The 12,874-nt window shown below is 47.3% G+C and overlaps 1 protein-coding gene across 2 annotated transcripts in view; it reads right to left on the reverse strand.

Annotated features, from left to right (window-relative positions):
• Positions 1 to 12,874, reverse strand: part of LOC134341373 (RAS guanyl-releasing protein 2) — a 53,424-nt gene that overhangs the window by 13,713 nt on the left and 26,837 nt on the right. For both annotated transcript variants that reach the window (XM_063039224.1, XM_063039223.1), the window contains 5 exons: positions 9,477 to 9,593; positions 9,110 to 9,385; positions 7,903 to 7,983; positions 3,814 to 3,924; positions 2,455 to 2,570 (listed from right to left, as the gene is read on the reverse strand). In XM_063039224.1, the coding sequence (XP_062895294.1) occupies positions 2,455 to 2,570; positions 3,814 to 3,924; positions 7,903 to 7,983; positions 9,110 to 9,385; positions 9,477 to 9,593 (701 nt within the window). The remainder of the gene's footprint in view (positions 1 to 2,454; positions 2,571 to 3,813; positions 3,925 to 7,902; positions 7,984 to 9,109; positions 9,386 to 9,476; positions 9,594 to 12,874) is intronic.

Raw genomic sequence — 12,874 nt, forward strand, 5'->3', positions numbered from 1 at the left:
ACCTTTCCTGTCCATATCCCTCTAAACCTTTCCTGTCCATATCCCTCTAAACCTTTCCTTTCCAGGTACCAAGTGCCATTAAAATGTTAATGTACCTGCCTCAATAACAATAAAGGAGGCCTGAGTGTTCTCATAATCTAAAAAAAACTAGTTCCTCTGGCAGCTCGCTGCCCCTCAAGATCCTATTAAATCTCTCCCTCTCACTCTAGATCTCTGTCCTCCAGTTCTTCATCTCCCATACCTGGTAAAAACAAGGTAGGTTGTTTGTATTTTGTTTCTGTTTTGTTTTTAACTGAGAGGAAAGCAGTGGTCTATAAGGAACTGGACTGACAAAATTGCTCTACCAAGACGCAACATAGAGTCAAAAAGTTGAATGGAGCCATAACTATAATTCCTCCTCTATCCAATTAACCCCTCCTGAGTTTCAAGGCCTGGAAGAAATAGATCTAGGAAATACCTGGAACAAATGAAGCTGGTTAATTCTGATGCTCCCTTGTCGCTCCTTGTCCACTTAACTTCCTGACTTCAGTTTTCAGCTGTTTGTAATTTGTCTCTGGTCTCAGTAATGAGATTCAGAACGCCACACTGATGATTAGAGTCGTGATGAAGGGTTTTGGCCCAAAATGTTGCTTGTTTATTCTCCTCCATAGACACTGCCTAACTTGCTGCGTTTCTAAAACATTTTCTGTATGTTGCTCTGCATTTCTAATCTCTCGTGTTTATGATAATTAGGAGAACTTGTCGCAAAATGACACTTGTGTTTTACAAAAATGTCTTTGAGGTGTATATTATATCAGCAAGATGAAATCTATCCCAGTTCCACTCTTTGAACTACAGCGTTAACAGCGGAGGGTCACTGTCACTGCACAGTGAAGTAAGCCCAAGCTCAAAAGGCCGAGTGGCCTCCAACCAAGCTGAATCATTAATGTACCAGTCCACAAAACTCTGCCCAAGACTGCTAGAAACTGCAGAGAGCTGAGTCCATCACACTCCTCTTCCTGCTGCCTCGTGAAAGGAGCAAGCATAATCAAAGACTTTTCCCACCTTAGTCATTCCCTCTCCTTCCCACCTCCCACCAGGCAGAAGATTCAAAAATTTCAGAACATGTACCAATAGGTTCAAGGACAGCTTCTATCCTGCTCTTAACAGGCTCCTGAATGGACCTCCTGGATAATAAAGGAGAACTTTTGATCTCTCAATCCACTTTATAATGGTCCTTGATTTTCTGCCTGCAGTTTACTTTCTCTGTAACTGAGTCTATATTCTGCATTCTGCTACGTTTCACTTTTATACGACCTCAATGGCGTTATGTCTGTTTGTGTTCTTTCTTGTATAATTATGTTTCATGTGACTCCATCTCCTTCTCTTGTGCATTTTATTCCCTGTTACCTCTTTGGGGGAATGAGGGAAACTCCTTCTTTACTTTACCCATCCCTGATACACTAAGTTAACATTTAACTTCCTGCCTTAGACTTAGTGTGCCCTGCCGTGACAAGTAAGGGGCAATAAGCAACAGTGTGGATGCTTCACACATTTAATGAAATTGGAGTTGCAGCCTTTGTAGATTTGGGAGAAGACTTCCCCCTCAGTGAGGTCAGTTATGGGGTGAACCAGGCTTTCTGTCAACTGTGTCCTGTTCTCTCGGCACTGTTTTCAGATCAGCAGAAAGTAGGGATCCCACTCGACAAGTGACTTTCCCCTTACGTCCTTTGGAGCCTTTGAGACCCTCCTCCACATCACTGTATTCCCTCATGCTGACGGGAGGATGGCCTGCAGCAAAGTTTTTGGCCTAAGTATGTTCTCTAGAACTAAATCAAGTCATTTTACACAAACCTCCACCCACAGAGGATAAAGGTGAACCCTGTGTTATGGCCATTCAGGTAATGGAAATTCACGTTTACACCATTCATAATTTACTACCCAAAAGTTTGAGAAAAATAGCATTCATGGGATTACTGAGAAAAATAGCTAATAAATAAACACATTTTCCACCTTAGATTTCTTGACAATGCACAGATGACATAGCTTCATGTTACACAGAGTTTTCTAGGAACACAACTCTTCCATTATGTGGGAGTCACCCGAATTTCCCTCTCTCTTCCTCTCCCTCTGCTGTATTCAGCTTTTAATTGAACCCACCTTGTCTCTGGGGGCGAGTTCCTTATTTTTCCCTCCCTACTTCACTCTTTAGGGAAAAGGGCTTTTCTTGAATTCCCAGTCAGATTTATCAGTGATGACATGACAGTGATAGAGTTTTTCAGTGTGGAAACAGGCCCTAAGCCTAACTCACTCATGCCGACCTAGTTGACTACCAGGACTTTGCTTGCATTTGGCTCCATATACTTCAGAAAAATTTTAACAATGTATTTGTTCAAATGCTTTTGCTTAACAGAACTGCAAAATGCAGGGGGACTTATCTTATCAAATCTGTGACAGAGATTAACCAGGACTCACTTGTTCTCATCCAGAACACTGAACCTGTCCAGATAGGGGAAGTTAGAAGATATAATGTTAAACTCTTTCTGTGAGATGTAGCCATCTTGGTCAACGTCAAAGTTCCTGAAGACAGACTGGAGCCAGTAAATAGAAATGGGGAGATAAAAAGAGAGACAATATCAGTCAATACCAAATGGAAATGTACTTTGAAATGTAACCAACCCTCAGATACAACCCTTTGTCACCAACCCTCAGATACAACCCTTTGTAATCACCCCTCAAATACATCCCTTTGAAACCAGCCTTCAACCTGCAAACCAGAAGCATTCCAACACTCTCTCTGTACCTGTAATTCTTTCAGCACATATATCCGTCACCATCCATGTAATCACCTCCATCCCCAATACCCATTGCTATTTCTGTGATCACCTCTCACCCCATCACCTACAAACCATCTTATATCTGTAAACTGCTCTGTCCTCACACCACTCCCCATCGCTGTAACCCTCTCCAGCCCCTACATCTCTCCCTGTCCCTGTAACCCCTCCAACCCCTACATCCCTCCCTGTCCCTGTAACCCCTCCAACCCCTACATCCCTCCCTGTCTCTGTGATCCCCTCAAGACCCTATATTCCTTCCTGTCTCTGAAACCCCCCTCCAGCCACTACACCCCTCCATGTCTCTGTAAACCCCTCTGGCCCCAAGACCCATTCCTGCGTCTGTAACCCCTTCTGGCCCATACAGCCCTCCCTGTCTACGTAATCCCCTCCGGCCCCTACACCCCTGTCTGTCTCTGTGAACCTCATTGGCCCCTACACCCCTCCCTGTCTCTGTAACCCCTCCAGCCCCTACACCCCTCCCTGTCTCTGTAACCCTCTCCAGCCCCTACACCCCTCCCCGTCTCTGTAACCCCCTCTGGCCCCTACACCCCTCCCTGTCTCTGTAACCCCCTCCGGCCCCTACACCCCTCCCTGTCTCTGTAACCCCCTCCAGCCCCTACACCCCTCCCTGTCTCTGTAACCCCCTCCAGCCCCTACACCCCTCCCTGTCTCTGTAACACCCACTGGCCCCTACACCCCTCCCTGTCTCTGGCCTCTACACACTCCTTCAACATTTCTGAACTCTTCCAGTTTGGGCTCTCGATCACCACTTTTTTTCCTTTGCTTCTGAACTTCGTCCACATAACAGAAGGCTATCATCCATTTTCACAAATCACTTCTCAATCTCTTCAAAATTGTTACCTCTGAATCCCAATACTCACCTCCCTCGGAAGCAAATGAACTTCATCACCCAGAGTCTTGTGCCTTGAACGTTTGAACCCCTGCTCCCACATTCAGTCAATGTTATTGTGCAGACCTGGTATGAAGGTGTTCTTACCTCAACCATCTTGTAGATGTGCTTATTAATTAATTCAGGGTCAGTTTTTGGTTTGACAGATGATGCCCACTCATCGATCACTGAGGGTTTGGGTGGAGTCGGACTGGATGGCTGGGACAGAGAATTGCAGGGTTAGCTCAGGTACCTATGATTCTGTTAAACCCCTGAATCAAAGTCTGGCCGAATTGTTATTCCTTCAGTCATATTGGATTCTCTCTCTCTCTTTCGATGTGGCTCATTGTTGGTTCTTGCTGTTGACATTACTGTGTGTTAAAAATGTTCCCTGCAGGCCAGCGGGTGACGAGTGTAACCCTGCCTTTTAAAGGCATTGATTGAAAAGTGTTCTATCAAAAAAAGTAGTTGGTGGTGATAGAATGATTAAACTAATCTATGCTGATTTGCCACCCATCCAGGAGTTCATGGTGACCAAATCATTCTGGAGTTCATGAACTATCCTGGACTCTACGCTGATATGCCAACTTCGTCACAGCTTCCTTCCTCCAACTGTCTCACATCAGTCCCCCACTAAAGCCATGTCACGGAGCTTACAGAAACCCACTGAAGATTCTGAACTGCGAGTGATGTGTCTTTGATTCCGCCCCCCAGTATTTTAGAACTTAGAAACAAAGGCATATGAAGGGAAATAAGCAACATCCATAAAAGTTGCTGGTGAACGCAGCAGGCCAGGCAGCATCTCTAGGAAGAGGTACAGTCGACATTTTAGGCCGAGATGCTGCCTGGCCTGCTGCGTTCACCAGCAACTTTTATGTGTGTGGCTTGAAATTCCAGCATCTGCAGATTTCCTCGTGAAGGGAAATAAGCACAAGTTTCTGGAAAACGAATCTGTCTGTTTTCCCCAGAGATGAACATTCTATCTCCGCAGTGAAATCCTGGTGCTCTGCTCAGCCCGGAGGGTGGCGTGGCTACTCTAGTTTCTCATTCACTGATGTAGGTATGGCTGGAAGTTTGTTTGTTTGTTTTTTTTTTATTTCAAAATATATTTTATTCAAAAATAAATATATACAATAAACCATTCAATAACTTTTCATCCTTTACATACGTTCACATTATAGTCAGTACATATCCGTATTTATAGCCACCCACGTGGCACTCCAGTAGTTCAGCTTAGCATATCATTGTTGAGGGGTATACTCCCCGGCCCCCGACCCCTGCCACTCCCGCGGGTGGAGAAACCTATACTGTGGTCCTTCCCCACCGGGCCCTTGCGGTGGCTGCACCAAGTTTCAGTGCGTCCCTCAGCACGTACTCCTGCAGCCAAGAACGTGCCAGTCGGCAGCATTCTCCCACGGACATCTCCATGTGCTGGTAGATCATCAAGTTTCGGGCCGACCAAACAGCGTCTTTCACCGAGTTGATGATCTGCCAGCAGCACCGGATGTTGGTCTCCGTGTGCGTCCCTGGGAACAGCCCGTAGATCAGAGAGTCCTCTGTTACGCAGCTGCTGGGGATGAAACGTGACACTAGCCCGTCCATCCTCCTCCACACCCTCTTTGCGAACTGGCAGTGTGCAAAGAGGTGGGTCACAGACAGCTCCTCACTGCAGTCCTCCCGTGGGCAGTGGGGTGCGGAGACGACGTTCCGGGTGTACAGGAGGGCTCTGGCTGGGAGGGCCCCTCTCACCGCCAGCCAGGCGAGGTCCTGGTGCCTGTTGGTGAGATCTGGCGATGAGGCATTTTGCCAGATGAACTGGCAGTCTGCTCAGGGAACCACCCCACTGTCATATGGCTGGAAGTTATTGCCCCTCATCTAATCAGCCCTTGATAGGGCTGAGCTACCTGCTTGAACCATAGTGGTCTGTGTGGTGAAGGTGCTCTCACCTATATAAATAAGGTTGAAAGAGTGCAGAGAAGGTTTACAAGGATGTTGCCAGGACTTGAGAAACTCAGTTACAGAGAAAGGTTGAATAGGTTAGGACTTTATTCCCTGGAGCGTAGAAGAATGAGGGGAGATTTGATAGAGGTATATAAAATTATGATGGGTATAGATAGAGTGAATGCAAGTAGACTTTTTCCACGGAGGCAAGGGGAGAAAAAAACCAGAGGACATGGGTTAAGGGTGAGGGGGGAAAAGTTTAAAGGGAACATTAGGGGGGGCTTCTTCACACAGAGAGTGGTGGGAGTATGGAATGAGCTGCCAGACGAGGTGGTAAATGCGGGTTCTTTTTTAACATTTAAGAATAAATTGGACAGATACATGGATGGGAGGTGTATGGAGGGATATGGTCCGTGTGCAGGTCAGTGGGACTAGGCAGAAAATGGTTCGGCACAGCCAAGAAGGGCCAAAAGGCCTGTTTCTGTGCTGTAGTTTCTATAGTTCTATGGTTCTATGGATGCATGAGCCTGAGTTATAGGGAGCGGTTGGGCAGGCTAGGACCTTAGAGTGTAGAGGTTGCATTGCAAAGGTGTATAAAATCATGGGAGGTGCTGACAGGCACAATGCACACAGTCTTTTCTCAGGGAAAGGGATCTAGAATCTAGAGGGCATGGGTTAAGATGAGGGGGAAATATTTTAAAGTATCCTGAAGTGCAACTACATCATGCAGAGGATGGTGCATATATGGAACAAGCAGCCAGATGAAGTGGTGAAGCAGGTACGTCCCGGGGTCCAGCTAATGGTAGGGGTCCTAGATTCGGGAACATGTAAAGAGATAGTATGCTGTTAAAGGCAAGACCCTTAACAGTGTTGATGAGCAGAGGGATCTTGGGGTCGAAGTTCATAGCTCCCTGCGAGTGGCTACAGAGGCTGATGGAGTGGTTAAGAGGGCAGATGAAGGCCTTTATTTGGTGAGGCATTGAGTTCAAAAGTCAGGAAGTTATGTTGCAGCTTTATAAAACTCTAGTTTGGCCACATCAGGAGTTTTGAATTCAGTTCTGGTCTCCCCACTATTGGAAGGATGGAAGGATGTTGAGGCTTTGGAGAGGGTGCAGAAGAGGTTTACCAGGATATTGCCCGGATTAGAGGGCATGTGCTACATGAGATGTGCTAACAGGTTGTTTCCTCTGGAGCAGCAGGGGCTGATGGGGAGGGATTTAATAAGATTATGAGGGGCACTGATAAGGAAGACTCGTTCCAAGGGTTGAAATGTCTAATAACAGAGGCATGTATTTAAGGTGAGAGGAGGTAATTTGAAAGGAGATGTGAGGGGAAATGTTTTTTACACAGCGAATGGTGGGTGCCTGGAATGTGCTGCTTAGGGTGGTGGCAGAGGTGCTGTAGATACATTAGGGACATGTAAGTGATGTTTGGCTGGCTGGTGGCGCAGTGGGATCAGCACTGGACTTCAGAGCAAAGGCTCCCGAGTTCGAATCCAGCCGGCTCCCTTACACGCTTTCTATCCGTGCTGGGTTGAGCGTTGAGCTAGCAAATCGGCCTTGTAAAAATGAGAAACCCTGATAAAAAATGCCGTCATGACGGCGTCCTGATGACTCCACTCGGAGGTAAGGCTTTCTTCTTCAAGTGATGTCTAGATAGGCACATGAATATGAGGAAAATGGAAGGATAAGGACAAAGTGCAGGAAGAAGGGATTAATTTACATGGCCATTTGATGACTAATTTATTTGGGTTGCCATAAAAATTGTGGGCTGACAGGCCAGTTCCTGTTCTGTTCCATGCTCCAGCTTAGGTCAGACTTGGTCGGCACGGATGAGTTGGGCGAAAGGGCATGTTTTGGTTCAGTGTTACTTAGTGACTCTAATCATGACCGTCCAGACTTCCAGCGATGGGCACTTGGTATTGGTCTAGCTGATGGGATGACAAGGGGAAGTAGTTAGGCTCTCTCATATTGTACATTTCCTGCCCATATATTGGTATATCAGGGTGGAACATTGCCCAGGTGTTGCTGTATCCACACAGCATCTACCTAGTTGTTGAAAAGAAGAGGACCATTGAAATCACCAGAAACCACTTTCTTCCAAAGGTTGTTGTGATGATTTGTATCAGAATCAGAATGAGAATCAGGTTTGTTATCAGCGGCATGTGACGTGAAATTTATGAACCATTGTTACTGACTTCGTAGGGCATGTTGGTTGAGGGGACAGATTCCAATGTGCATTTTAGTCAATACTCACCGTGGACTTTGAAGTGCGAGGTTCCCTTAGCAGGGAAAGTTTGTAGATCTCGTCATCTGTGTGGTATTGATCAAGGGAGACCTGTTAAGGCAACGAAGCGCACTGTTTGTCATGGGCATTAATATCCTCTGGTTGTGTGAAGGTTCAGCTGTGATTTAACATAGTAGTGAGGAGTGCAGATAAAGAATACATCACTGCTCTCAGAGCTATCACCTTCACTCACCTCTACACATTGAACCAACTGAGGGAGCATGCAAAGTTACTGAAGTGGACAGGAGTGCAAAGTGAAGGAAATCGTTGTGAACCCGTTTAATGTCATTGATATCTCTGTGATCCCCAGACTCTGGGATCTTGACTTCAGGAAGGTGAAAACACCATGCAATCCCACTTCCATCCAGGTAACAGATGTGGAAGTCGTCTGGGACCACAAATACCTGGGAACTCACTTGGACAATAAACTGGACTGGACTAATATATAGAGGCTCTGCATAAGAAGGGACAGAGCCAACCTAACTTCCTGAGGAGGCTCTGGTCATTCAACATCCGCAGTACTCTGCTGCAGACGTTCTATGGCTCGGTGGTGGCCATTCCGCGCTGTAGTCTGCTGGGGCAGCAGGGTGAGAGCAGTTGATGCCAAGAAGATCGATAAGCTTGTCAGAAAGTCTGGTTCTGTTCTGGGGGTGGAACCGGATTCCCTGGTGGTTGTGTCTGAGAGGAGGATGCTGCAGAGGTTACAGAGAATTATGGACAATCCCCTTCCACCCCTCCATAACATACTGGACAAACAGAGGAGCACCTTTACTCACAGGTTGATTCTACCGAGGTGCACCGCTGAATACCCAGGGAGATCCTTTCTCCCTGTGGCTACAAGACTCTACAGCTCGTCCTCCGTTAGTAAATAAGTAAATGGTTTCATCGCACGCCTGTATTTTGCACTATTATTTTTTAATGCACATTCTGTATTTTTTTGTACCTCAATGCTTACATTTTGTATTTTAAAGTATTTACTTCTGACTGAGCAACCTTGCAACTATAATTTCCTGAGGGAAAAATAAAGTTTTATGGTATCTTATCCGGCATACCCTGTTGCTGTTTCTCTCTCCTCTGATGCCTGCACACTGAGCACAGGAAAACTCACTTTCCTTTCCTCTTGTGTGAACATCACTGCCGCTGGATCCATGTCGACTACAGCTCCGGGCTCACTCACCGTCAGAAGGTTGACAAGGTCCTTGTTCGGCTCGATGGGTGGGGCCGTGGCCTGCACCTGGACCAACTCATTCAGAATGACGTAGAGCTGCTGCATCTTGACCACGTTGACCCTGCCCTCCTCGGACCAGTCAGACAGCGCCAGGTGTACGGCCAGCAGGTCCTTCAGGTGCACGCCGAGGATGGGGAATTTGAAACCAGACCCGTCTGCAAAATGCTTCCGGTAATTCCCATAATTGCCACAGGTGGTGACCAGCTCAGTCAGTTCATCTGAAATCTGGAACCACAAACAAAGAGGTCAGCAACACCGAGACTAAAGTTAGAGAGAGGTCGCTGCTGTTCACGTAGGTGGTGGTTCTGCCTTTCACCTTTATAACGTCAGCACTGATATAGTGGTACGTCTCTTTCAGACGGGAGATCGCACTGTGACTCAAACCGCCGACGACCGCCATCAACGTGTTGTAATTCTGCAGCTGGAGGAGCCTCTGCAGGGAAGGAGGAGCAAAAAACTCGTCACACCAGGCGGAACAGGCCACCCATTTCAACTCTATTTCCCATTTTCATTCCAACCTGTCAGTCCATGGCTGCCTCTACAGCCATAATGAGGCTAGTCTCAGCTCACCTCATATTCTGTCTGGGTAGCCTCCAACCTGATGGCATGAACATTAATCTCTCTCTAACTATCAGTAATTTCTCACCCTTCCCCTGTTTTTCATTAGGCATTCCCCATTCTTGTTACCCTCTCATCCCTTCTCTTCTCCTCACCTGCCCATCACTGCCCTCTGTTTCCCGTTGTCCTTTTTTTCCCATGATCCAGTGTCTCCTCCTATCAAATTCCTTCTTCTTCAGCACTCTACCTCTTCCACCTATCACCTCCCAGCTTCTTACTCATCTCCCTGCAGCCCCTCACCCGACTTCCTCTTCACCTAGTCTCACCTATCACCTGCCAGCTTGTACTCCTTCCCGCTTCTCCCACCTTCTTATTCCGGCTCCTTTCCCCTTCCGTCCCAGTCCTGATCAGAGTCTCGGCCCAAAATGCTGACTGACTTGCTGAGTTCCTCCAGCATTTTGTGTGCACTGCTCTGATTTCCAGCATCTGCAGGATCTCTCGTATGTGTATTTTTTTAAATTTTCATAGCAAATAGAACACAGAACACCACAGCCCAGTACAGTCCCTTCAGGCCACGATGCTGTGCTAACTTTTTAACCACTCTAAGATCAATCTAACCCTTCCCTCCCACATATCTCTCCAGTTTTCTGTCATCCATGAGCCTATCTAATAGTCTTAAATGTCCCTAATGTATCTGGCTCTACCAACATGCCAAGCAGGGTGTTCTATGCACCCACTACACTCTGTGTAAAAAACTTATCCCTGAAATCCCACCCTTATACTTTCCTCTAATCACCTGAAAATTATGCCCTCTCATATTAGCCATTTCCACCCTGGGGGAAAAATTTCTGGCTGTCCACTCTATCGATGCCTTATATCATCTTGTACATCTCTGTCAAGACAGTTCTCATCCTCCTTCATTTCACAGAGAAAAGCTTTGGTTTGTTCAACCTCTCCTCATAAGACATGCGCTCTAATCCAGGGGCAAGGATATAATGCTGAGGCTTTAGAAGACATTGGTGAGGCCTCACCTTGAGTATTCTGAGCAGTTTTGTGCCTCTCATCTTAGAAAAGATGTGCTGGCATTGGAGAGGGTCCAGAGGAGGTTCACAAGGATGATTCCAGGAATGAAAGGGTTATCATACGAGGAATGTTTGATGGCTCTGGGTCTGTACTCACTGGAATTCAGAAGATGAAGGGGGATCTCATTGAAAACTTTTGAGTATTGAAAGGTCTAGACAGAGTAGATGTGGAAAGGATGTTTCCCATGGTGGGAGGGTCTAGGACAAGAGGGCACAGCCTCAGGATAGAGGGGCTCCCTTTCAAAACAGAGATGTGAAGAAATTCCTTTAGACAAAGGGTGGCGAATTTGTGGAATTTGTTGCCACGTGCAGCTGTGGAGGCCAGGTCGGTGGATGTATTTAAGGTAGAAATTGATAGGTTCTTGATTGGACATGGCATCAAAGGTTACGGGGAGAAGGCCGGGAACTGGGGTTGAGGAGGAGATGATAAAAGGATCAGCCATGATTGAATGGTGGAACAAACTCGATGAGCCAGATAGCCTAATTCTACTCCTACGTCTATGGTCTCATGGCCCCTAATCTATCTGCCTCTACCACCACCCCTGGCAGGGGGCATTCTACACACCTACCACTCTGTAAAAAAATGACCCTTGACATGCCCCCCCCGCCCCATATTTTTTTCCTTTCGTGTTAAAATGATGCCCCCTGGTATTAACCATTTCCGCCTAGGGAAAAATTCTCCAGCTCTCATTCATTCGCGATTCACTCTGTGTCTTTTTGTTTGTTTTAAAATTATTGCATTTCACAGACATTTTCTGAAACACACCCAACCCTAGAGGCATTTGGAGTATTGTGTCAACCAACACACATCAAAGTTGCTGGTGAACGCAGCAGGCCAAGCAGCATCTATAGGAAGAGGCACAGTCGACGTTTCAGGCCGAGACCCTTCGTCAGGACTAACTGAAGGAAGAGTGAGTAAGGGATTTGAAAGCTGGAGGGGGAGGGGGAGATGCAAAATGATAGGAGAAGACAGGAGGGGGAGGGATGGAGCCGAGAGCTGGACAGGTGATAGGCAGAAGGGGATACGAGAGGATCATGGGACAGGAGGTCCGGGAAGAAAGACGGGGGGGGGGTGACCCAGAGGATGGGCAAGAGGTATATTCAGAGGGACAGAGGGAGAAAAAGGAGAGTGAGAGAAAGAATGTGTGCATAAAAAAGAGTAACAGATGGGGTACGAGGGGGAGGTGGGGCCTAGCGGAAGTTAGAGAAGTCAATGTTCATGCCATCAGGTTGGAGGCTACCCAGACGGAATATAAGGTGTTGTTCCTCCAACCTGAGTGTGGCTTCATCTTTACAGTAGAGGAGGCCGTGGATAGACATGTCAGAATGGGAATGGGATGTGGAATTAAAATGTGTGGCCACTGGGAGATCCTGCTTTCTCTGGCGGACAGAGCGTAGATGTTCAGCAAAGCGGTCTCCCAGTCTGCGTCGGGTCTCACCAATATATAAAAGGCCACATCGGGAGCACCGGACGCAGTATATCACCCCAGTCGACTCACAGGTGAAGTGATGCCTCACCTGGAAGGACTGTTTGGGGCCCTGAATGGTGGTAAGGGAGGAAGTGTAAGGGCATGTGTAGCACTTGTTCCGCTTACACGGATAAGTGCCAGGAGGGAGATCAGTGGGGAGGGATGGGGGGGACGGATGGACAAGGGAGTTGTGTAGGGAGCGATCCCTGCGGAATGCAGAGAGGGGGGAGGGAAAGATATGCTTAGTGGTGGGATCCCGTTGGAGGTGGCGGAAGTTACGGAGAATAATATGTTGGACCCGGAGGCTGGTGGGGTGGTAGGTGAGGACCAGGGGAACCCTATTCCTAGTGGGGTGGTGGGAGGATGGAGTGAGAGCAGATGTACGTGAAATGGGGGAGATGCGTTTAAGAGCAGAGTTGATAGTGGAGGAAGGGAAGCCCCTTTCTTTAAAAAATGAAGACATCTCCCTCGTCCTAGAATGAAAAGCCTCATCCTGAGAGCAGATGCGGCGGAGACGGAGGAATTGCAAGAAGGGGATGGCGTTTTTGCAAGAGACAGGGTGAGAAGAGGAATAGTCCAGATAGCTGTGAGAGTCAGTAGGCTTA

This window comes from Mobula hypostoma (assembly GCF_963921235.1).
Source record: "Mobula hypostoma chromosome 30 unlocalized genomic scaffold, sMobHyp1.1 SUPER_30_unloc_5, whole genome shotgun sequence".
NCBI lineage: Eukaryota > Metazoa > Chordata > Chondrichthyes > Myliobatiformes > Myliobatidae > Mobula > Mobula hypostoma.